Below are 26487 nucleotides of genomic sequence, written 5' to 3' on the forward strand. Positions count from 1 at the left end.
TGAAACTATTGTCTTACCACATAAGAGAAAAACCTGCTATCTATGCTTTGACCCAATCCTGAATGGGAAACAACACACAAATAGTCTTTAAAAGGTTTGATTGTGGCATAATCTAGGAGCTAAGAGGCCAGAGCCCATTCTCTCTTTTGTGCAAATTAGATCAGGGAACAGAGGAGAGGACTTGGGGAACAGAACTGACATCATGATAAAGAGCCCCCCCAGGAGGATTTATTCACTTCCAAAGGCTCAAACTAACCCATCTGTTGCCATCAGGAAACAGCATTGAGCCACTTGATCTCTGAACTTCTTCCAGCAGCAGTTTTCCCTTTCTGTGGAAAGCACTGCATGTGTTTTTGCTGACTTGTGTTCAGCATCCCTCCTGCTCCAGTTTATGTTAATACCACGTAACACCAAAACATCTGCTGTTAAAACCCTTATCTGTAAAGAGCAATTTCTAAATAATACAGTTGTACCTATCTTCCCCTTTAGCTAAATAAAAAGCACACACTGTTCTAATAACCCTAATAACTAACGACAAAGGTAAGATAGAACAACTGAGACATTTCATTTCACTACTAAAGTCTGTGTTTTTTAAATTATTTTAAATGTTTTTTAAATGACAAAATATCTATTATAAAGCCATACGAACTCAACTTTTCCCCTCAGGTAAATACCTCCACACAGTACAAAACGCGTCTCCTTCAACCCTGTTGTAACCCATTTGAAAAAAAGCTACAGAACCTTTTAAGTGATAAATTGTTTTGTAAGATTCAAGCAGGAAACTGCTAGCCATTATAAAAACTTGTGAATGCTTACCCAGGAAGGATGCCCCATATACACAAGTAATAGTTTATTAAAAAGATGTAGCATGCATGCTACATAAGAAGCTGCTGGTCCAGCTCTGCAGCCCAGCACGTTGCCTCAGACAGAATGAATTTTAATGCTTTGGGCCATTTATGTGCTGAATGTTTCAGTTTATTACCTGTAATGAGGAGGCTTGCTGAACAAGCATAAAGGGAAAGGCAGAAACTGAAAGAAGCTTATCATACTCCAGCCCCCTAAAGCCAGGCAGCAATCTTCATCACTAGGTTGTTATGGATTCAAAAACTTGCATTTGCTTCTGTGCATAGTGAGGAACAGGAAAAACTGAGTTTAAATATTTTAATCCATACACTTTAGCCTACAGAGAAATACAGTACAAATAGCAAGACAACAAAAAGATGCATTAGGAAATTTAGTAACAGAGTCAGTACTGCGAAAAATCTATAGTTGCAAACTTCTATGAAGAATACAGAGTAGATGTTTCTCAAAAGAGCCTTCTGGGAGCTTAAGACACAAGAAATAGGCCACAATACTATTGACTAAACACAAACGTTTTCTTCAGTTTCACTTGTGTTAAGGTGGAGTGCTGCCACAGAACCTGATGGAGCCTATAGACAAAGCTTGGCCCAATTACTCAAATACTACGTATCACCTACATGTAATAATTTGGGTAAACCTGTCACATTTCACATGTCAATGCTAGTATCACCTGCTTCAGTAGTAAGGGATTAAGCCAGTAAGAGCACAAACAAAGCAGCGTTTTATGCAAAGTTCTAGAATCATACTTGCTGTGTGTCTACACAGCAAATAAGACATTTCCCAGCCTTTGCAAGTAGAAGTTGTACATGAATACCTCCTTATCCTCCCATTTCTACCTTCCTTCTTTTAACCAAAGAAAAAAAAAATGTATTTGAAAGCAGCGTGATGTAAAGAAAAAATGTAACAACTTTTGTCTTTAGAAGTTTGCATTGGAGGTTCAATATTATGCTGCCTGGCTATTTCTTTGCAAGCAAGATCTCATGTACGTTACTGCTACGAGCATTCAGCTTTGCTCTAAGATTTTGTTTTCTGAGAAGAGAGGTGGGAGAGGTGCGAATGGCTTTTGCTGAGGTTGGACACTAAGTAATACATGTGTGTTAAACTGCACCATAGGGAAACAACTGTTCTGTCAAGTGCAATGATCATTCCTGCGTTAGGGCTCTGCAGCAGGGAGAAAACAAAAAAAAAAAACAAAACAACACATGAAAACAAAACACCAAATCCCAAATGTTATCTTGGTTGAAAAAAATGATAAAAATTCTACCTTTTCATCTATTATTTGCATTTCAAGTTCATTTTTCTCCTTTAGTGCAATTTCAGAATATGCATAAACACATTCAATGCAAATTCCAAGTCACAGCATCACAGTATTTCCGAGCTAAAGAATAACTTTTTTTTTTTTAAAATTTTAACATGCTGGTATTTTCATTTAAGTAGTTATTAATTTAAAGTTACAGCTCTTAAGAGTCACATTTTTACAGTATTCTAATCACTAATTACTAAACTGAAATAACTAGTATACATATTGAAGTTACAAGCTACAAAAATAAAAATCCGTTCTGTTTAACTATAAAAATCCTATAAAGAGAAGATGGCTGGAGGTACTCGAAGGATTACAATAGTTGGTAGCAGACAAAATGGCTTTTGAGGGATGTAAACTTTGAAGACACAGAATGCAATAAACTCACAACATTAGTTCCCACTTACTCTTAAGAAAAAAGTGATTTATATTGAAATCTGCAAACAAGTTTCAAATAAACAAATGAATTACATACAACAATAGGAGTATACAGCACAGTAAACAAGGTAGCATTAATGAAAAACAAAGTAAAATTTTGAATACATTCATACTTTCAAACAGTAAAGACCAGAGCCTCAGCGAAAGCAAGTCAGCATAACATCACTAGGTTTAGTTGAGGCATGTGGCTTTACTCCAGCCTAAAGTCTCTCCCTGAGATGCCCAAAACCTGAACTGGGTATTCAGCATTCTTAGTGAGATATTTTGATCTGCCATGCTTTTAGAACTGCAGCCTAAACAATACTGAAATAGTGAATGTGTAAATTCACTCAATCTATCTAATTGCTAAATGAAAATGTGGTCTCATTTCATTCCCATGTTCAGGAAGCAGCTACAGTTTCTCAGAAAAGAAGTCAGAACGTTTTAAAACAAGTGTTTCACATTCATCAGGATCAGTGATGCTACTAGCATGTTTAAATCTAAAAAGATATCCTAGTCTATTCTTAACCAAGAACAATCTTGTTTCTTTTAAAAAAAAGAAAACTGCTAATACTAGATACGAAATACAGAACAAAAAAGGATTTTCAGTTAGAACACATGCAAAGATTCTTAAGTGTCCTACTCTTATGTGTATATTAACCAGTTAGGCTTCAGTGCTGCTCTACCAAATGTATTTGTTCCTACGTAAAAAAGAAGCATTGTAGCATTGATACTGTTATGCTGTTTACAGCTAATGTACAGTGTTTTTTTTTTTTTAAACCAGTTAGATACAATAATATACACTAAAAAGCTGTGAGCATCAGTTCATGTAATGCAGATCCAGAAGAAATTGGCAGAACCTAAACCAGAAATTACTAATTCTGAGAACCTGTGTAGAAAGTGGAGATTCATCCCCAGCAGCAAAAAGCAAAAACTGTACTTTCAAAATAGGTCTGTAGGACAGGGAACACTACACCTGATGTGCCCATTCTAATATTCTCCAGGTGTCAGTCTGAGTAAATTAGAAATTAAGGTGACTGGAAAGGGCAAAAAAGGTGAGTTACAAATATGCTGTATGAAACCATTCCAGTTTGCGTTTCTGACAAACCAGCTGGCATAAAGTATAAAACAAACAGAAGAGAAGCTCACTATCCTGTTTCAGCAGAGTTTCTGACACTGTCCCAACTGATGTTTTTAGCTAAAGTATACAAACTGAAAATGAGAAGTTAAAATGACTGAGGGGAAAAAAGTACTTACTGAATAGCTGCAAATTCTGTCAAGACAAGATGTACCAAGGAACAAACTCCCAATCTGAATCAGCTGAAATTATATATATATATTTTTAAAACTTTTGATATAAACATCACTTTAAGATGACAATTTTCTCCAAGCGTGTTCAAACATGGTAGCATTTTCTTGTGCAACCAGGAGAAACTCAAGTCTGCATTCCAAGAACAGTACTTAAAGCTTCTAACTATAGTAAACAGTGTTCCAAGTTACTCAGTGCCTAAGAAAAGCAAGACCTGAAAACACAAAACTATGAAGGGGCAACAGAAAACTGAACATACATGGTTATCACATGCATAAATTAAGCTATACCATCTTTACATTAGGAAAACAAAATGCAATTCATAACAGAGCTGAGAAAAATATTCAAGTTTGAGCATAAGTTCAAATTAATTTGAAACAAATCTCACAATTGCAGTAGAACAAAAACAAAGCTGAATGTGGTTGCCATCCACCTCAGCTGTTTTTAAAGACGAAGAATGCACCTTTGGACTTCAGACACCTTTTTAAATAGTCCATACAAGGATAAAGATACAAAAGGCAGGTGGTATTTGAAACAGTTTAACCTTGCTATGAATTGCTCAAAGTAGAGGATAAAAAAAATGTAAAAACAAAACCTATGACAAATCTCTATGCATATGAAAATGCACACACATACCCCCTCTCAATGAACACGTAAACAAACTAGGTTTGAGTAAGGCAGGAAGCTCACGCACAGAAAGACTCTCCATATAAGTTAAAGTTTGCTGTTTGCATTTCACAGGATGGAGAACCTACAATAAAGGAAATTATCAGCATCTGACCAAACTTCTGTTAAGGTAGCCTATACTGCAGTAAAACTTAAAAATAGTTTTAGTGAATTCGTTTTTGAGTGCTTGACAATATATGTTATTATTCACTCTATACATTTTAAGCAAAGTTATACTGTATGAAGACTGCCAGAAGAAACTACTCATTATTTGTCACTATTTTCCCCAACATTAGTCAGTAAGAGGGCATGGGAGAATCTTTCCACACAGGGCATGAGCTCCAGCTGCAGAGTACCCTCTTCTGGGTAAAGGACGTACTGCAGTATTTTCAGGTTTCTGATCTGTTTTCAGAAGAGCTATCTATACAGTTGCTATTTGTACTGGTGCCTTATGCACCTACAACATTAAAAAAACATGTAGCAGTTTTAAAGCCACAACACACATGACAACATTAAGCAACTATAGCTATATTATAAGTTAGAGAAGTTCATTTACGTCAGCATTAGAATCTGGGAGCCTGTGTACTATGTTTGAGCTTTCTCAAGTTGGACTAATAACAACTTTAGGACAATTTGCAACATACTGGAAAGGAGGACACATGTAAATCAAAGGATGGTGTGTTGGACACAGCAAGACTTCCCAAAGACTTCCCAGCAGATTCTAGTGCTAACATCGTATGTTTAAAAAGATTTTTTTTTTTTGTCATGCATATGACAATGATATAATTATAATAGAAGGATGACCACACATCTGCTTAGGAACCGGATACTTACAGAATATTCTCCATACCATAAATACAATTTTACAAGAGGCTTTCCATGCCTAAAAAGGCTACACATGCTGTCTACCATTTCCTGCATTCACCAAGAGTCAAACTTTTTCACTTCCACATGCAAGATGGGGATGATGATCTGTCCAATACAAACAAGACCATTTCTTGGGGGTTCTCCCCCAAAAGTGCTCAATTAGATACATTTGCATTTCCCAAAGAGTATTTCACACATTTAGGACTGGATTCATAACAACCTGCAGTAAGTGTGAGGATCTAGTCTGCACAAACATAGTACAATATCACTGGTACACATTCAGGCAAAACAGATGTGGAAAAGTCAGCTCACCGACTGGAGGAAAAAAAAAGGAAGCTTTCAAAGTCTTCACGTCACATATTTTTCAGGATGTTGGGAGTTTAAGAAGTGAACATTTTGAACTGTTAAAGATTCTTAAGATACAAAATAATTCGAATAATCATCTGATCAACTTTAGATAGCTCTTTAAACTGCATTCTGAATAGTTTAAATTAAATATACAAAATACTGCCCTTCATAACACATACCCTGCTTTTCCAGAGACTTGTCAGTTGTTTGTAAACAATAGTTACATAGCACAGAACTTAAGTATTTTGGGGATGCTAATGCCTGTAAATTATCCAAATAAAAATAAATAACTAGCAAGACTTTTGAAGCTACAATACAAATTGAACCTCCATAACAACAGCAACAAAAGGTTAGGATACTGGGTTTATCTAACATTGCATGTTTTTGTGTATTTTAAATACATTTTATATAGACTTAACAATAAATTTGTCCTCTGTATTTACATACTATAAAATAATTAAGATGAGGTGTGGGAGGCTAATGAATATGGAATTTACAAGTGGCTTCTGTTTTACAGTTCGTTACACTCTGGTCACATATCCAGACAACTAAAAATTCACTGGCAATCAGTAGTATTTTAAGATCTAGCACATACACTTTCTAGAGTGAATACCATCAGTTTAAAAATGCTCTCCAAAGATGATTACAATTGAAGATTCTAAAAATACTAACATTTCCAAGGCTTAAATAAATTATTTTAAAATATAAATAGTTCCTTCACTGTTAATGCAAACTTTGTTTTATAGATTGCTGAAAAACAGTTTCATTTTACAAAACCTAGAAACACAATCTACCCAATGGTTTTGCTTTCAGTTAGCATAAAAAAAAAAAAGTGACTGGGGCAGTTTGACAAAAGCAGCAACATTCAAAGCTATGATCAATGCCCCTCAACTTCTCTTATGATCTTAGCTTATGCAATATACATTCAGCGTAAATTCTCTTCTTATTCAAGAACTCAACTGGACTTAACTGAATTATTAGTTACAAACCTCAAAATCTTAACTCACATGTCTCACGTGCTGCAGGCTTAAAATGTCTCTAAGGGAAAACTAAAAAGGAAGCAGGTTTTTACTTCTGTTAGACATGAAGATGTTTTTACCTGAGAAGCTTGGAACCTGAGTAGCTTCAGATATGTCAAATTGACCGTTTACTTGTACTGGTGTGTGTGTTCTTAACCTTTACTACCATGATAGGCCACTAACCTTTTCCTGGCCCAGTATTCATATGAGAAATGAAGATTCAGGCCGAATTATCTTTGACCCCCCTAAGAGCCAGTTAGAAAACAAATTTACCCTCCACACACATCAAATGATACACGTGAACAAAAGAACTTGCTAACCTCTGCAAACCTCTCTCTCAATCTCCACAATTCAAACTGAAACAGTTAACAGACTGACTTGCTATTGATTGTTTCCAGGTAACAAAGCAAGATCTTTAACAAGCCTCTTAAAAAAAAAAAAAAAAAAAAGGTTTGCCAGCTATCATTACTTCTTTAAAACCGTCTTTAAAACACAGCTAGAACAGACAGCTCCAGGTTTTCTTCCAAGAAGCCTCCTCTAGAACTATAACATGTTGCTATTTACAAAAACTAGAATTAATCTCTTGCTGACTGAAGCAGTCAGTCACAGGATCATTCAGTGCAAGTCATGGTACAATTACTTTGATGTTGTATCTTGGGTACTCAGGAATACTCCATCTATGGCTTACAAAGCCACTGAAAAAGTCATTTGCTAACAGACCCTTTCCAGAAACCTTTGGTCCAAAACTACCTTTCCTTGCTAGCTGCCTTTCCAAGAGCCCCCACATCTCCACTCTCCCAGTCAGGCCTACTAGGTATGTACTGCACACACAGGAGCACAAAAAAGTTTGTCCTACTTCCAAGAAGCGATGGCAGACAGGACCAGCAGGCTGTTGACAGAAAAAAAACAGCCCACATTTTACTTGGTCTGTTTTTCTGTTCTGGAAGCATTCCTGGAGAAAATAACAGGTGGAAGCAGGCTGAACTCCAACTGTTCCCCTTTTCAAGGGTATCAAAACTTATGCATACTATATTGTATATGTGCAGAAGATCTGATTCCACAACAAGGAAGGGCTTCTGTATCTGGTCCTTCCCTGACAGAGTAACTGGCTCCTCAGCTAGAAAGGCTGGGTACCACTATCAACCTAAAAGGCAAAGCAGTTGTGGTAATTCAGCTGTGAAAGTTTTCATGAATGTGAAAGCACGGCTTTTTCCTCGACCCTAGTTCATTTACAAGTATGAACCTTACAGCACAATCCTTGATCTAGGTTAAGTGTTCTCAGTGCTTTTAATGGGCTGAAGTTCTTCTTTGTATTACATTACATTCCACAACATCTATACCTCTTCATCTGTCTGTTCTCTCACATGCTCTTGCTCAGACACGCTGGAAGCATCGTCATCTGTTTGCTCACCCGAGTGATACAACATCAGTGCATGTGTCTTATGAGTTATGGTAACAGTGCATGGCCCCTGAGCCCACGGCTCTCCATCCACCTGCATTGGCATCTTTGAACTCTTCAAGATCAGCTAGTATTAAACAGAAGAACACACAATCACAGCAGTTCAATGTAGCTCTGAAGATACCTTTTATAACTACAACGTACTGATGTTGCACAGTTCGAGACTAGCCAGGGAGAAACTTAATACATAATTAGTTGTACTCATAGGTTACCAACCACAGCAACAGAGGATTGCTAATTATAACATAATTAAATTTATTATGCAAAAGAAGCATCCTGCTCAACTGCAAAGTGCAACTTTAGAACATACAGCTGAGTGCTTGAAATTGTATGCTGTGTATTGAAAAAAAGATTAGGGAAAACAGGTTTATAAATAGTACTTACCCTTACTGTATGTGCCTGCCCTAGACGAACAGGATTTGCTAGTTTCACCTGAATCTGGGCACAGTGGAAAGAACCGTGAACTCCAACAACCTCCAGAAGTCCATCGTCATGTCTATGAATTAAGAAAGCAGACCTTTTAGTGATGTTCATGAACTCTGAGATGCCCATTCAAATATTAGTCTTTTCTCTGTTACTATAAAAAAGACAACTGTTAATCTACAAATGTTTGAACTATTTATTTCCCGGTGAATAAGTCACACTGAATAGGGAGCGCAGCTGTACAAAAGCAGGCCAAGTACAGAGCAATACTCTGGTTGGTACACCCTACACAGTTACTGGTGATCACAGATATATTATTCTCCTAGACTCGAAGTGCATATTTAAGTGGATTTCCACTTCAGAAATTTGAAAATTTTTCTGTCTTGCTGTCTTTTTAGGCAGTTATTAATCCACAGGAAAATATTTTAATTGCCCCCACCTTTTTTTTTTTTTTTTTTTTTTTTAGATTTTGGTAAAGAACTTTGGCCAAATAATTTTAGAAATGCAGCCTCATAAGCATTTTCTAAAGGAAGTCACAGGAGGGCAAGTCTCATGTGCCCACAATTCAGCACTGCTGCAGCCAACTTATATCCATTTCAGACTATAAAAGAACATGTCTTAATACAAATTAAAATTTAGAACAATAATAAGGTAACAAAAATTTGACTTCCATGATGTAAGTATCTTCTACTTTTTGAAGGCTATTTTCAATAGTCTTTTCAACTCTATTGACTAATCAGGCCAGACATTTTGAGAAGGTCAAACCTGATGCATGGGATGCACTTAGCTCTAGTCTCTAACAAAAAGAATCCTGACTTTCAGACAAGACTTATTACGTAAGCATAGCCTAGTGGGGGGAATTGTTTACACTACAAGAACTGTTAAAAAAAAAAAAAAATAGAGGTATTGCATACCTTGCCAAGGGATAAGGTTCATCACCCATTCCTTCCCAGAGCCTACAGCCACCTCCCCAATATCCAATGTTCAGGACAATGATGCCTTCCAAATTGGGCAACTCAATTCTCTCACCATCCAACTCTAGCTTTAAAAGACAAACAGAAGTTAATTACCAGGAATGAAATTCAGTACTTCAACATAAGCTAATTATTCTCTTTGTCTAATAGGCCTCCACTTGAAGAAAAAAACATCTGTGAGCAAAATCGGCCCTGTACAAATATAACGTTTTCTTTCCATACTTAAAAAAAAAAAATGATTTCTGACTTCACAACCTGTAATCAGTTTCTGTTAATAGAGAAAATAAAAATGAACTGTCACTTATTTAAGTCTCTAGTCTACTACAGATTTCATCTCAGTATCTGTATTTGAACTCAGAGATCTGAGTCAAGACCAGAAAAGTTTTTAGTAATTTTCAGTAAGCTCGAAGGCATGAATTCCACAAATAAAGTTGCAGATAGCAAAGAAGCCTGGAATATCAAAAAAATTCCAGAGTCCAGAGCTATCCTCACACAAGTATCATGTAGATGTAAACTGCAGTTTTTTTCCTTTCCTTTCACAAGATAAATTTCTCTACTTCCCTGACTGTCCAAAGAAAAAGCAAGTTAAAAAACTTACCTCAACTTTCTTGTTAAGATCTTTACATTCTTGTACTAAGCAGTCTTTGGTTCCATAAAAAAAATAAACAGCCTGCAAAACAAACAAAAGGAAAGAAGAACAGAAAGGACTGTTAAAAGAGACAGTTAGTACGAAACCTATTTTAAATGCTCATGTATAGTTATGGTTCTTCAAAGCTTATCATCTAAAATACATATGTAACATTTGCACAAGGCAGCTGTGCAGAGAAATTATATCACTACAGTTCATTAATATCTGAAGACATTTTGTTTCAGAGTAATGCAGTCCCTGACTAAGAGTCCTAAGGGCTGAAAATCCAATAGAAATTAAGATGAAACTAAGATTTAATTGCAATAACTTCTGTCACACTATGCAGAAAAATAATCATGCTGAGTCTTTAAAAATAGCCTTAAGTCAAGTCAGCAACTACAAGGTGAAAGTGTCACTTTACCGAACATACCTTATTAATAATTCTGCTGGAAAACAGAGACGGAGTCTTCTCACGATGAGCATGGAAATTTAAAGCCATCAGAGCATCAGGTCCTATAGAAAAGTAGTTGTTCATTGTGAACACCTGTAAGAGAGAATTTCTATTTATGACCTTCTGAAATATTATTAGGATTTAAAAGCCACTATGTTTAATGGGAAGTAGGTAATCAGAAAATGATACAGATATTCCACAGAACCCATATTTATAATCACAAGCCATACCTTTGGTTTCCTTAGGTTATAGTATCCTTTGTTTGTTACCTGAACTTTCCATCTGAAAAACAACAGCCATTATTTAGATGCATGGCAGGCAAACTATTCTCACTTAGTATCAAAGTTGTAGTTCAGAATCTCAAAAGATTCAGATTTAGCTACACTATAAAAGAGTTAAGCACTTCAAAAAAACTAAATGAAGACTACTTTTGGACCTCAGTTATTCTGCAGTTCCCTAATCCACTGTGTACTTTACATATACTGCTTTAGTGGCGTAGCAGTAGACCTACAGTAATATTTGGTTAAATAGAATTTGTCTTTTCACTGTTACTTACCTGTCTAGTTTGATTCCATCTGCCTCCATGACATTTCGTAAGATTTGTTCTACAGGGACTTCTCCAGCATAACCCGCACCCCAGCCCAGTGTATTAGACAGGTCATTACCTGTTCCCAGAGGTAAAATAGCAACTTGTGGAATAAAGCGTTCTTGCCCCTAGGATACAGAAACACTACATATTAGCTCTATTTTTAGCATAATTTTCTACCTTCTAAAAACAAATGTTCAAGTCTGACAAACAATCTTCAGATCAGCTTGTTACATAGTGCAGTACAGCTGGCAGTATTAGTAGAGCAGATGGCCCATTTAAGTACTTATGGTAGTGATAATGTACAGAAAGGAAATGTGAAACCATTGTGAGGAGAAAAATTAAAAAAAAAAAAAAAAAAAAAAGGAAACAATGCATTACTGATACTCAACAGAGCATCCCCTCAGAAGAATGAAGCTTTGGAACTACAAGCAGAAGCCTGAACTTCTCATCCGATTTCCTAATTTTCTACTTGTTGCAACCATGGGTATGAGTAAGTTACTAACAGTATTATTGCATATACCTCTGGGAAAGTGCTCTGCAATGAATGCTAAGAGACAAAAAGAACACACACGGCTGTGGACCATAATAAGCAACAAAAAGGCTCTTAGAAGATTGATGTTAGTTCTAAAAAAACTGATGCATGTAATACTAGAGCATTTCAACTGTGGACAGAAATTCACACACCCAAAGTAAAGTCAGTATCTAAGTTTCTGAATTGCAATAAACACACACAAATTTATCTGTCATGAACAGATTGAGCAGATGATGATTACCTCTGATCACACAGCAAATATCAGAAACAAACATTCAAAACAGCCACTTTAGCAAAGATCTTTGCCCTCTTTACCAGAGAAGCATGAACAATTGTTTCAGACATACTATGACCTTTGACATTCAGCTGTGAAAAATACTTGGAAAATGTAGCATTACGGTTACTACTTTTCAACAGGAGGTTTCTGCCAGGCAACCTGGATTTGAGAGTCAAGATAAATGAAGGGAGCACAATCTACTGCTGATAATCTTAACAGTATCTATGTAACTCCAATGCCTCAATTGAATATCTGTTTTCTTTGCTACCAGGTTTCATCAACTATATTGGCTCTGGGGACAATATATCAAGTTTCCAAAACCAAATAACCACATACCCATATTAGTTAAGCTTTATAGTTCTACTTTGTTCCATTTCCACTTTATCGGTACATAAAAAGTCTCAAAGAAGCTCAATTTGATTGTGCATGGAGTTGTAATAATGGCCTTCAACAACAACATTTCATGCATTAACATGAAAGCAGCATCAAAAAAATAAAGCTACTAAAAACGCTGCAATTGATTCACAGCCAAAACAGACAAAAAAAGAGATATTGATAAAGGAAGACATTATTTTATCACTAGAGAAAAAGATTACTAGGTAAAGTACAAGAGCCCTGGTAGTTCTTTACTTTCAATCTTCTCATGGGTTCTTAGCAGTACTCTGTAAATTGGATTATCTTCCCTTTCAAATCAACATATTTTTTCTATTTGCTGTTAATGGATCAGTGCAGACTGCTAGGTTATTTAGAATACACCATAAGTAGTAAAAGCACATTACAGCCCTCATTTATGCACTGGCAATATAACCACTGTAGCTGGCAAAAATTACGAGGTTATTATAAAAGTGCTTTGGGATAAATAAACAGAGCAAGTCAGCATTACTAATAATGGCTACTGATAGCAAAATATATCTGTTTAGACAAAGAGGAAAGAATAATGTATAAAATACTCTGCATCTGTTCTTTTCTTGTTCTACAGAAAAGAACAAATTTAAATACATTTTTAATTCTAAAGCTTTTACTTATTTTTCTGAGCTACATGAAAAGATGCATTATTACAAGCTGTTTTTGCCCTGATAAGCAATTCTGCAAATATTTTTCTGTATGCTTATTCAGGAAGATGAAAAAGATAAATGCAGGTAAAAGACTAAAGTGTAATAATTCAGCAGCTCCAAAACTCATTTCACCATAACATACCCTTTCATTTAAAACACAATACCTTTATCTTCATCTCATCGATTGCATCCAGGACCCAGCCTACTGTACCATCCCCACCACAGACAAGAACCCTGACAGCATTGCAAGGCAGTAAGGTACAAAGTTGGAGTGCTTTAGCAGGCGTAGTTTTGCTTAGATCAAAAACCTAGAATAAAGGAAAATAGAGAGTCTCATAGGTTCACGAAACATGAGTCATGATTTGCCTCGTAGATAAACAACTTCAAGATGTTTATTCTAATGTAAAACAAACATTCTCTATTTATAATATTACATAAGCAATTAAGCTGTTTTGATTTTTATGAGCAGGATGTGGCCTGAAGTCACAAAATAGCTTCAGCTGCTTCACTAGGAATAAAAGCCATTGATAAATCAAGCTGACCAAGTCCTAAGAAAAGTCTGTATCTAGTAACATTTTCATGAGTTTTGTTAAGATGAAAGGCTTCAGATAAAAGTTACTTTAAAATATTCAGGATACAAAGAGGTTTATTTTGTAAAGCCTTACTGGGATGTATTTAAAACAAATGTGTAGTGTTTTCTGTTAGTCTGTATTCTAAGATTCAGTTTTAAACTTCAAAGGGAGAATATTAAGGTACAGCCAGGAAATCCAAGGAACAACTAATTGCCTTAACGTCAACATCCTGTGCCATCTCAAGTGGACTTTAAAGGGAAAGCAACAGCACAAAACAGCAATTGTAAACACCAATATTTTCACAAGTAAAGTGAGGATTTAAACACATGTTCCAAATTAAAATTTAAATATTGCAATTTCTAAAAAAAAAGTATATTATTAATAAGTACATGACTATCAAAGCAGAATTACTATGTGTATTATTATAAATAGAAAACTGCACAACTATTAAACGAACCAGAAAAAAAACATGGAAGTGGGGGGACCTCTGAATTTTTATTCTGCACACAACCTTATTCTTTCTAAAACAACAAACTGCATGAATTTGTTTCCTTTACTGACCTTCCAGAAGATCCTACTACTATTATGGAAGCAAAGTGATGCTGATTCTAACTTAAACTGTATTTTGTTATAGTGGTTTTTCACTGTAATTACCTGAACAGGGTTCAGCAGAATTTTAAATTCTCCCAGTAAAATCTCACCCATGTTGTTTCCACTACGAGTATTAGCCAGTACGATTACTGGGATCCAGTGTTTTCTGCCATAAGGTACTATCTGCAAAAAGATGACGGTAAGTCACATAACACTGCATGCTTGAAAATGTCTAAAGTCTTGCTTCGTAATCAGTTCCCTCCAAATGCTGAAATGAGGAAGTTACCAATTAGTCTGACGTAGTCAAAACAAACAAATACTTTCAACACAAAGGCTGAAGATTTGTTCTACAGTGCTTGGGAGAACAAATGCTACAGTGTTATAAACTCATTTTTTGTTATGTAAAAAAAAAAACAAGCCAAAACAAAACTTCCTACATCTTTATCAAGTTTTCCAGTTTCATTAAAAAACAGAAGCAGAAGCCAGACAATACATTATAAAAACAAGAAGCAGAAGGCAATTACCTTTTCATAATCGGTTCTTTTGTCTTTACGTAGCTGGTTGACTGTGGACAAGTAATATGGTGGAATAATTAAGTCTTTGAATTCTCCAAATGTACATTCCTCAATCTTTAAACAATCCAGCATGCAGTCATCATGTACAGTGCACTGACACCATACACATCTGGAAAAAGAAAAAACAACTGAAATCCTCACACAAATGACACAAATTTTGCTTATGTATTTTAGAAAGAGAAACTAACTTCTAAGAACTACTTATGTTTACATGTACTGTTATAAGTGATATTTTAAGCACATTTTAGAGAAAAGCATGCATTCTCTGGAAGTTGAAGCAACTATGTATTGGCTACAGAAAATTACGTAACTTGATCATGTCCTCAAAAGTCTAGAAAAACAGTTGAATTTGTTAAAATAAAGATACCAGTTTTAAATTAACTCTGATTTTTGGTGTTAAAAATAAGTGCTACAAATACCGTATTGCACTGTATGCAGCAGTTACACTGAAAGCTTGGATGAGAAACTGAATTCCTATCCATTCTTGGAAAGCACATACTAGAGTTCAGTTTAATAATTTCAAGTGTTACTAATACCATGAATTGACTTTGGTGATAAATTTCCCAAAAGTGTTAATACCCGTAGGTCTGAAACCTAAAAGGTTACACGGTACTGAGCAAGGCTTATGGGATTTTGCTATGCAAAATTGCTCAGCTTTTTGACCTACTCTAAGAGCTGCCCTGGCAAACAGACTAGAACAAGAGGGAACACTGCAATACCTCCTGCCAGCCTCTGCAAAATGTTAATCTTTATTTGCTACATCCAAAGCCTTGGTTTAAGCAGCTGTGAAAGCTATTTTTGGAGTCCTTCTGCTTAATCCAGCACACAACTAGAGAAGCGATGATACTTGCCCTGTACTGTAGACAGTGACTATTGTCAGCTATTTTCTGCTTCTTTTCTCATTCTTCCTCCTTTTGCTTTCAGAATCCTGTTCCTTTCCTGCTCTCATAGACATGCTCTCCCTTTCTCAAGGTTTTGTTTCTGACAATATGATCACGTATAATGGAATTCTGCTAATTTACCATGCAATTTCCCAGTATCACACAAATGTAGAGCAAAAGCAGACACCCTTTAAGAATGCAGAGGTCAGACTCTACACAGGATGTGCACCACGACCTCTGTGTTCTAGCCTAACATGTCACTATGTGCCATGCCGACAACTTTACAAGCAACCTTGCTAATGACAGTATGAGCCTTTCAATTTCCTAAAACTTTTTTATCATTCTTACTACAAACCATAACAATGGATTATATTGCAGCAACTTTTATGAACTTCCTATTAGCTTCTTTTGAGCAGCCTTAAAAAGGTAAAAAACAAAAACAAAAAGCACCAGTTATAGGAGGGTTGTTTGTTCTAGCTGCACTAAGCAGATGCCAGTTTTGCAGAGATGCATGCACATTTTGGCAATCTGAAATGCGCACTATGCCACTGAAATTGCTCAGGCTATTCACTGTACAAACGACATGTGTGTTAGAGCCTTTTTAGGTCTGTCCCATAAAAACATAAGCTCTCTTCGACATTGCCTTTTAGAGGTAATTATACGCTAGCTAGCACATCATTATGGAGAAATGCAAGCAAGACAACAAGTAGACTGAAGATGCAATATCCTGCCCTTAACTTATGAGTCAGGTAACCCACAGGCACCCACTTTCATTTTAGGTTCTCTCAAATTGTTTTTGTGGCGATGTGTTCTTAAAAGACTGCAGTTAATTAAACATGGATGTAGCATCACACTTCCACATACAAAACCAAACTCCCTTGCAGTACCTGTAGTCGCAGAGTTTGGGCTGTGTGCCACACTGTTGTTTGCATACCACACAGTAGCTGCAGAGTGGGACGTTGCCTCTGATCCAGTGATGCGGCATAGAGCTGCGGGCTCTACCATCGCTCCTCATCATAATTTCCTTGCAGAGAAAGTGCTGGTCAGCCTTCTTTAGGCATCCTTCACTGACACGCAGCCCACAGCAGTTGCAGAAAGCACCCTGGAGGATGTGCTGAGCACACACGCAGCAGTAGGAGGGCTGACCAAAGAGATCGGTGTAGTGCCAGTCGTGTTTGCTCTTGCGAAAGATGTCACGTATCAGCACCTGCCGCCGGGACCGCTGGAAGCTGCACCACAGCGTGATCAGCACCGGCACGATGACGGAACACAGAGTCCAAAACACCAAGCTCCAGTCCGCGACGACAGAGGACGAGGAGGAAGCGCTGCTTCTGCCCTCCGTGCCCGCCATTCCTCGTCCAGCTCGGTCTTCCAGCCTAACCCCTCAAGAAGACAGCCGGGCGAAGCCGGGAACGGCTGCCTGGGCCCAGCAGCCAACGAGCAGCTTCGTGAAACATCTTCTAACCCCTCCCTCAGCACCTCCGTGCCCTCAGGGCCGGCACCCAGCAGAGGGATGCCGCTGCTGGCCTCCTACCAGGGGCTCTGCCTCCGCCTAGCACAAGGCCGTCCGCCCCCCGGGACGGAGCCCCCGGGGACTGCGGCTCCTACGAGGGCCCCGCGCCTCCCCTCAGGTCCCTCGGTGGGGGAGGCCCAGCCCCGGGCCGCCCCCCCTCAAGCCGAGACCATGCGCTGGGGGCCTCCGCCGCCGCCCTCCGACCTCCCTCGCCCCGTGCCCGCTTCCCTCGGCTGCTGGCGGCCGCTGCTGGCGGCGGCGGCTCCTCGGGGCCGGGGCCGGGGCCACACGGGGCCGAGGGGCTCCGCTCCGCGCCGGCGGCCGCCGGGGATGCGCGGAGTGCAGGAAGCGGAAGCGGCGGTTACCAGGCAACGGGCGCCGCCCGGAAGTGGGGCCTGGCCGCCACGGGCTTTGTCGCGACTGTCGCGACTTGTAGAAAGGGGCGGGGCTTGTCGCAAGTGCCCCCCCCCGACGCTGGTTCGCCCTTCGCTGAGTTTTATCCCTTTGTTCGCAGTGTTTGTCCCTTCGCTGCCCCACCCGTAGCGGCTCTTTGCTCATAAATTCTTTCACGTGGTGCTGGGAAGCTTTCCCGGGAGCAGTTCTAAAAATAAAGCAATGGTTGCTATTAATAGAAACTACAAGTTTTTTTTCAGCTATGACAACAAAATACTTCACAGTTACTTAAATCCATACAGTACACATCACATCTCTTGGATTTTAGGTTGTCGGTACCTTAAAACATGCTGGAAATGCACGCACCGCACAGTTGGACAATCCTCATGTTGACATTAACATGAGTTCCGTGACACGATGGGATACAGGACCCAGGAATTGTCCATTGTTTCTTTCAAGGCCCAACTACTGAGCTGCTCTGCTTTGTTGTCGTCACCTAATTCGACTCTGGTCCAGTCCTCACACCTGTGGCACCCCACGTTAGCTCATGGCTCACAGGCTGATACAAACCAACGTGGTACTGACGTCAGCAGCTGAACTTAGCCAGCCCAGTGAGCTGAGGAGAGGTCTCTGGTGTTCATTGGAGCCCCTGGTGTTCACCAAAGCTGAGCTCACCCTGCAGGTTTCTGGTCGAGCGGCACTGACAGCACCTCAATCTGACCCATCTGTCTGATTTCCTGAAACTTTCTGTTTCTTAGTATTGTTGCAACCCACAGCTTTCAGCCAGGTTTCGCTGAAACTGACTGGTTTGCTCAGAAGCCTGTGAACACAGAAAATGCTGCACAGACACAACTGCTTGAACACTGCTTCTCCACGGAAAGAAAAAAGGCAGAAACAAGAAGCCCTGCTCAGGGTCTAGGCTGGCAGCCTGTGGTGCAGCAGGGATGTGGATGTGCTGCACCTTTCCCTCTGAGGGGAAAGGCTACTTGCTCATGTCCTTTGTATGGGAGCGGCTGATGAATTCTGACTGTTTCAAAGGATATATTCAAAGGGATGTGTATTTATTTCCCTACAATTTGGTGATGCTGGTGCCCTACGTCCAGAATAGTGCTGCTCAGATGTATGGCCAGCGACATTTCTGAAGGTAGAAACTAGCTCTCTGGAAACATCTGTTAAATTCACATTCATAGTTCACACTGTATTAAATAGTGAGGTCATTTATAATCCCATTTTCCACTAACTTGTCCTGAAAAGAAGAATTATGTGAGTTTTCATTTCTATGATTCTATTAATTTGATGAAAATCTCTCTTTGTATTTCCACAGTGGTAGTTTGGCTTTGCTAGAGTTAAATCAGGTTAATACATACTTCTGTGCTGGAGTAAAGTTAGAGAGAGGAATTTTTAACAAAAGGCCCCTTCTAAGATTAGCATTCAGTAATAGGCAATTGTGTCTTTTAAAAAGTGATTGTTTTTTTTTAGGCACCTGAAACCATGGCTTGCTATGCTAAATGAAAGGTAATGTGTCCTATTTTCACAAATTTAAAATATCCAGCATAACTCAGAAACCTGAAGTGGAAAAATAGTCTTCTATTTTCTTTCCCTCAGGAACAGAGTTATGCTGAGAATGTTTGAACAGATAATAGCCGTATTCAAAACTTCAGGCCAGATGTCTTCAAAATCATACTATAAGTCAAATTAAAGCATAAACAAACATTTGTGACTGACGTAGCTACTTCAAATAGGCTAATGCCTCAGTCAGTGTTATTCATTTTGGAACAGACTGAGAGAAAGCAGAATCAAAATGAAGAAGTTACTTGTGTTTATCTTCTTTCTGGTCTTCATGACCACTTTTACAGGTAGGAGTTTATATAAAATAAAACTGTATATGTATGTAACTATAGAGTATAGCTGCAGAGCATATTAGCATAATATTAGTAATTTGTATTTTATTATCTTCATATTTCATTTTTAATATTTAACTATTTTTATATTACAGGCTTGACATGATTTGTTTTTTAACAGTTGTGCTACTGTATTAGATATTCTATTCTCTGCATTAGCACACTGCAGTCATTTATTTTAAAACCAAAATGCTTTATTTTATGAGCTTACAATTTTAATATCATTTTACCAAGGTCCTGAAAGTTAAATGTTCAATTAAATCTCTCCTTTGCAACAAATTCTAACTCACTACTTAGACAAATAATTCTAAAAAGTAAAGCAATGCAGAAAAGAACAAAGAATTGGAAGAGTTACGAATGTTATTGGTTAGATGGTGCTATTATATTTTCTCATTTTAGATAGTAACATTAATATGTACAGTTTGTTTCATACTGATAGAACCAAACTATAGAAAGCCCAAGTTAAAAAAAATGGTTTAAAATTCCACTAATATCGCCTGGAATGCAATATCCCCTGGGAAGGGGCTGTAATGAAAGGATACTTTGTATATAGACAAAAATAAGGTTTGGAGACATTTGGTTTTACAACTGACAGGTAAAACATTAACTTTATCATAATTTCATAACTAATTTCTGCTTTTCCTTAGACACTTCACCAATTTTGACTGAAAAGGAAGCCAAACAGATTCTGAGAACTCGTCGTGAAGACAGACAAATAAAAGCTGGTTTCCCTGATGAGCCAATGAGGGTGATTTATGATATTTTTAAATTACATTAACTATATTAAAAGAAAGAAAGAAAGAAAAAAAGAAAGAAAGAAAGAAAGAAAGAAAGAAAGAAAGAAAGAAAGAAAGAAAGAAAGAAAGAAAGAAAGAAAGAAAGATGTGCTTAATATTAGATTTCTGTACATGTAATTCTAAGCAGTAAGTTATGAATGTCACCTTTTAAAGCAGCTGAGCTCTGCGAAATATTAAAAATCTCCTTTGCATTCTTTCAATTACTGTCACATAGCATTCTGAAAGTGCTGAACATTGCTCAGGAAGCGTATGCTTGCAGAACGTGGAAATTATTTATCACGGTTCAAAAATGCCGATTAAATTATTGAGAAGAAAGTGGCTTTTCATTTCTAGAAATGTGGAGTTCATCAGGTTGTTCCTGAAAAAACTAAATAACAGGAAATGTCTTCCACTTACAGTACATTCTGCACTCAAGGCAGAAAGGAGATGCAGGTGTCAGTGGTCAGTGTGGAGATTGAGGTAGTTTTAAACTAGCTGTTAAAATCACTTACTTTCATTCACTTTTATATGAATGCTACAGATTGGATAGTTTGTTACGGCATTGTAGGCATTTTTAGCTGCTAGCTTAATGCAACAGCATTATTTTTTCAAGTAATATTTACATTTATTAATTTCTAAACTATTTTACAACAAAAGAAATAAATAAAAGAATTTAGAAGGCTTCTGTTTTACTTGCTTTGACAAGATGTAACATATAATTCTGCACTTCTCAAGAGCCACTTAAGGTATTTTAAAATTAGTGCCTATTTCTTTCCAAAGTAAATAAACTGTGCAAGAATTACATGGTTCTGAAGAGGCAAAAACCACAGAAGCCAGAAAGCACACAATAGATTGTACATGTATGATGAATACAAGGAGCTCAGTTTAGCAAGGTGCTGAATGAACACTTCTGAACTCCATAGGGCATGAAGAGCGCTATACACCCATAGGGCATGAAGAGAACTATATACCTCCCAAGACTGAGCTCACTGTCTGCCAGGCTTGCGGAGACAGCAAGTGGTTTTCTCTTTCCTATAGTTAGTGGCTGGCTATACACCACTTCTGATGTACGTACTTTGTCAAGCGTGATGTCCAAAACAAATCAAAACTGTCACAAGAATATTACACTATGCTTGTTAACAATCTTGTACAAGTAATGCTATACAACAGAGCCAAGAAACAAGTAGGCATGGGCTTTACGACAGCCGACAACATTCAAGATTGGGTTGTTTTCCATGCTGTTGTTAAGTAAGCCTTGTAGTTTTCACAAATTGGTGGGAATACATCCCATCCATGCTTATGTTTGGTATACCCCCAAGATTACATAGTACATTATATAGTAAATATCTTAAATATAAAATAACTAAAACAGAGAAGATGGATCAAGTTACATTCTGTATTCCAGGCAGTTACACTTGTACTTGTGGAGAGTAGAGGGAATTAAGGCTAGAGAAGCATTTGATTACTGACCTCTGCTGCTATATCCTGGCCACTTTCCATCCTACCATGATTGGACTGGCATACACTTTGTTGAGCTCTCTTTTGATGAGAAATTAGAATTGATTATTTTTTTTTTCTATACAGCAACACTCTCTTTCTGTAAGAAAACCCAAACACAAAGTATTTGTTTTTCTCACTAAATGTCAAGATTTTCAGTAGAAAAGGAAATATCTTTCAATAAAAAATCCATCCCCCCTGCCACGTTGAACATAGAGATTTACCTCTGTGAATGAAGGGTCATGGCCACTGTATCCCTGTGCACAATTCTACCACAGTCTCAAAGAGAAAAACTGATTTTGCATGGATTCCTTGTACAGAATGAAGTTAGTGCTGGGATGAACCTGCCTCTGTTCAGCTATTTTAAGCAAAAACTGTTTGTACTAGGCCAGATCATGCTGAGCTAGGGAATTTAATTTGCAATTCTTTGTGAAACAGTTTGACTTCCACAGTGCTGTTTCACTAAAAATGCCTGTTCACTTACAGACAACAAGATTTGCCATCTCTTATTATTTAAAAATGTCATTTATGATATTAGCATATTTTAATCTTCCTTTGACCGAGGCCCTACTTTTATCATGTAGCATCTTCACGGTCGTATAGTCCTGTTCTATTCAAGTTCATGATGCAGCTTCACTGAGGGATTTGAGCCAAGTTCCTTTGCATGGTGAGGAACACAGAGCACAGTATACGGCAGGACACCAATGCTTCCTGCTGCTGTTCTGTGCACCAACCCTCTGAGCAGCTCAAAGAGCAGAGAACTGGATGACAGCAGGAATACTTGGCCACTGTAAAAGGTTTACACTACAGCTTCCATTGCTACAACGCTCAGTGTGCTAAGCAATGGGGTACATTTTGAAAAAAATATATTTTATATACACAAAGGTTATAAGCCCACATGTATTGAGACTGTAACTTTTTTAAAAGCAAATTTTCTTTTTTCATCAAGTTTTTGGCACATGGCTCACTTAATTTGAGTTGTTGTTGCTTACACCATAAAACCTATATGTTACTATGGGAAATTCACATTACTTATCTATCACACAAAGACCAATCAGCACTGATGGATAGTGCTTACTGGACCCCCTCAGAGAACTGCCACATGATCCTATAAAGATTTAATGTTTTTTAATTAGCAGGAATCAATTTTCAAAAGAGGATGCAACAGACCTGTCTGTGAGACTCCTTCTGTACCCCCAGGACCAACAGAGGTTTCTGTGTAGATATGCCAATAAGAAATGTGCACGTGGAATTTTTAATTTATGAATATTATTGCAAAATTCATGCTCAATGTGTTTACTAATATGGCTGCTGATGTCAATCATTAAGTATTGCTACATTGGGACAAACCGACTCATAACCTCATTTCATTATGTTTGATAATTTTCAGGGGTAAATTCATTGCTCTTGTAAATGCTGTAAAATTATCCTGGTTCATTGGCCTGACATCAGACCTGAGTGACTGCATAATTAAATTACATTTTCTTGTCTTTAAATAGGAGCATATGCTTTACATCCAGCGCTTGGAACAGAGATCAGAAGAACAATTCCTTGAACACTGGTTGAATCCACATTGCTTCCCACACTGCAACAGGGATTTAGTCCATCCAATCTAACAGTTTTGGCTACCCTGCAATTGGTATATAAATATATATATATTTACAGTGCATGCTTTTTTTTTTTTTTTTTTTTTTTTTAGAATAAAGGCAGAACCATGAACTAGAAGAGGAGAGAATAACCAATGCCTGGAGGAAGCACCTTGCACTGAAAGGTGTCTGGCAATAGAACGGAACAGTGGCAGGAAACATGAGAGCTTCAGGCATCAGCTGTGTCCATGTAGTTCTGTTCATATTAATAAAACATTTGGTCATGCATTTATCTGCTATATGGATAGAAGTTGTTGACTGCACAATGTTCTTATTAACATTGCTTGACATTGTTCTGGTTTCTTTCCTGTCTGCTTATGCTTTTTTTCCAACTATTTTTCATTTATTTAAGTCTTGTACTTGTTCACTTAACTTTCAGTAAGACTGTGGCAGGATGAAACTCATAGTCTTCATCCTTGAGATATCTGAGATACAGTCTGACCTGCTAAGAGTTGAGCTTGTTCTTCAGTATCTCATCTGCAATAATCTGCTGACTGCAGATTTTTTTAAATGATTTTTTAAATTTAATTTTAATTTTTTAAATATTTGAATGCTTAGTACACATGCTGGTAAGCATTAACACAGAACATTTTCATGGTGCTTGTATGGGTTACCAGTTCTGTTTATCATTTTCAACATCAGTGTAATAGACAGCGTAATTTGCTTTACTGCCTCTGTTCATCATATGCATCATAAAATTAAATGGGAAAATATACTCCAAAGCGCAGCCAGAAAGCAGACACCACTCATAAGCCAATTGGTAACAATATGCAACATGCCAATAGAATGTCGTGCACATTAGGTTTGTGCTATGGTCATCCTATTTTTTCCTTGTGTATTTTGCACGCAATTATACTTATCACTACATTCAGAAACTGTGAATCTGGGGTGGATAAGACAGGTATAAGCTTGTAAAATACAAGTATTAATCCTAAACTCTTCCAATTCCTAATGGCTGTTTTGGATGCCAAAAAGGAAGATATAACCATATTTGTGTATTTTTGTAACAGGATAAGCCTTCCCCCTAACGTTCTCTAAACAGACATGAAATTTGTCACTTAGAATTATCACCATAAAGTGATGCTAAGGAATTTATGAAATTATGTTAAGAAATTAACTCACAGTTAATTTCTTAACATAAAAATTGCAGATTCCGGGCCATACTTTAAAAAGCACTTAAGCATTAAAATACAGAGGTGGTATCTGTCAGGGCTGATCTGAGTCGAAAGATAGAAAGTTCATCTGCTTAAAATTCAACCAGGCATCTACCTGTACCTGTATGTATCTAAAGTTCTTTGAAAACTTGGATGTTGGGGTAGGCTTCAACGGAGCTACGCTAATCCACAGTAAGCCAAAGGTCCGACACTTATTTAAAAACAAAACCACAAAATTCCCAGACCTTAGCCCGAGGAGGTAAGTTGGCAGTTTTCAAAAAATCTTCCAGCTGAGACACAATTGAAAGCTGGCTCACTTCTACCCAGCTCACAATGAGGTGAAGAATTGTTAGAAAATTGCTTAAAAGATTTGATGTCCCTTGTATGTTATTAGTGTGGCCAATCTCTCTGTGTTTTAGTTATATTTTCATTTTTTTTTTTTTCTGCAGGTCTCTTCATGGTCACTGAAGAGGATACGTATTATGATTGCGTTAAGGACAAGGTTATTCCCGCATTGGCTATGTGCTCATTGTAGAGGTGAATCTCTTTGCAATACACTACAACCCTAGTGATATGGCAAAACTGCCAAACATAAATGGCTAGATATATTATAGACCAACATATATATTCTACCAGTAGGGAAAACAGGTATTGCATGCACAGATAAATAAATTAAGGGTTTCCTACAAGTTCTGAGGTATGGGCAAGGAAAACTCATCAATTAGTCCTCAAGTAAAGTGAAGGCCACCTTTCTGGACTTTGGAGGAAACATTACTTATAGCTTTGTAGGTTAAAAAAAACAAAATTGTAAGAAGACACATTTATGCAACACTGATCTATGTTTCACTGCCTGATGAGTATTTCATGTATTACTTCATAATAAATGCTTGGTTCAAATATATTTTCAGATGATTTTGTTACACTACATTCCCATACTCTATGCTGAAAAAGATCACTGGAAGTGAAGTATTACAAAGTGATTTCTTTTTGTATTGCAAGTATTTCAAAGTGACGACTTCCCACGATCAGTAGGTGAGAAGGAGGAAGGTGTAGTATAACCATTTTGTAGTTTCTGTGTACAACTTTTCCTACTATTTTGTAATTCTGCCAGATCAGCCACATGTATCCAGCCATCCCTTTTCTTCCTGTGTGCCTTTAAAACTTATGCCTTGGTATAGAATTTCTTGTATAGTTAAACATATGATACCTGCAAAACAACATAAGAAATGTTTTGGTGGCTTTTACCTGACAGTTACAATTTGTAATGGCACTAGAATTAGTTATGGACAGAACAAAGTAACTTTCAGAGTTCTTCACTGCAGTCACACTAAGAGCCTGATCACAAGTAACAAAATAAAAAACAATCCATTGAAGATACATATGATAATTACTGCATCAACGTAGCATATGGTAGGCTGAAATAGAACAACTGTCCTTCCAGTAAGACAGCCCTCTTGGATGACTCCAAGGAAATAATTTAAATCTCAAAGCATCAAAGGCTTACTTTCCCCTAATGTCAAGATGGAATCATAGATTAAATCTGGGAGTGTAAAAAAGTATAATCAGGCTGCTATTGTGTGCTTCATTTATAATACTCTAAGCCACATAGATCTCAATTTGCATATCTCCATGGAAGTTAACATCATTAGGGGAAATCCTGGCTCTGTTTTCTCTTGCTTAGAGAAAAAAATCACGCCGATCCCAATTATGCCAAATTTCACCCAGTGAAAGTCTATTTAAGTACTTGTCTGAAATAACAGAACACCCACCTAGTTATATTCAGTCACAGGTTAGATAATTAGTAAGGTTAAAT

The 26487-nt window shown here is 37.5% G+C and overlaps 2 protein-coding genes across 3 annotated transcripts; one reads left to right on the top strand and one right to left on the bottom strand.

Annotated features, from left to right (window-relative positions):
• Positions 1-3131: 3131 nt before the first annotated feature.
• Positions 3132-18222, bottom strand: DGKE (diacylglycerol kinase epsilon). 2 transcript variants are annotated; one of them, XM_068655379.1, is made up of 12 exons: positions 18040-18222; positions 16682-17908; positions 14863-15022; positions 14402-14521; positions 13340-13483; positions 11279-11436; positions 10953-11004; positions 10702-10815; positions 10242-10313; positions 9584-9711; positions 8631-8742; positions 3132-3898 (listed from the first exon to the last, which is right to left on the bottom strand). In XM_068655379.1, exons 2-12 carry the CDS (start codon positions 17143-17145, stop codon positions 3773-3775), a joined length of 1650 nt encoding a protein of 549 aa, XP_068511480.1. In that variant the 5' UTR covers positions 17146-17908; positions 18040-18222; the 3' UTR covers positions 3132-3772. The 2 variants fall into 2 exon arrangements, with proteins under 2 accessions (XP_068511480.1, XP_068511478.1); XM_068655377.1 differs by lacking the exons at positions 3132-3898; positions 18040-18222 and adding an exon at positions 3900-8313 and having other exon boundaries at positions 16682-17751.
• A 1177-nt stretch (positions 18223-19399) lies between these two features.
• Positions 19400-25575, top strand: C18H17orf67 (chromosome 18 C17orf67 homolog). The gene is made up of 4 exons (XM_068655387.1): positions 19400-19556; positions 20249-20349; positions 23374-23513; positions 25124-25575. Exons 1-3 carry the CDS (start codon positions 19502-19504, stop codon positions 23488-23490), a joined length of 273 nt encoding a protein of 90 aa, XP_068511488.1. The 5' UTR covers positions 19400-19501; the 3' UTR covers positions 23491-23513; positions 25124-25575.
• Positions 25576-26487: the final 912 nt, after the last annotated feature.

Source organism: Anas acuta, chromosome 18 (genome assembly GCF_963932015.1).
Source record: "Anas acuta chromosome 18, bAnaAcu1.1, whole genome shotgun sequence".
NCBI lineage: Eukaryota > Metazoa > Chordata > Aves > Anseriformes > Anatidae > Anas > Anas acuta.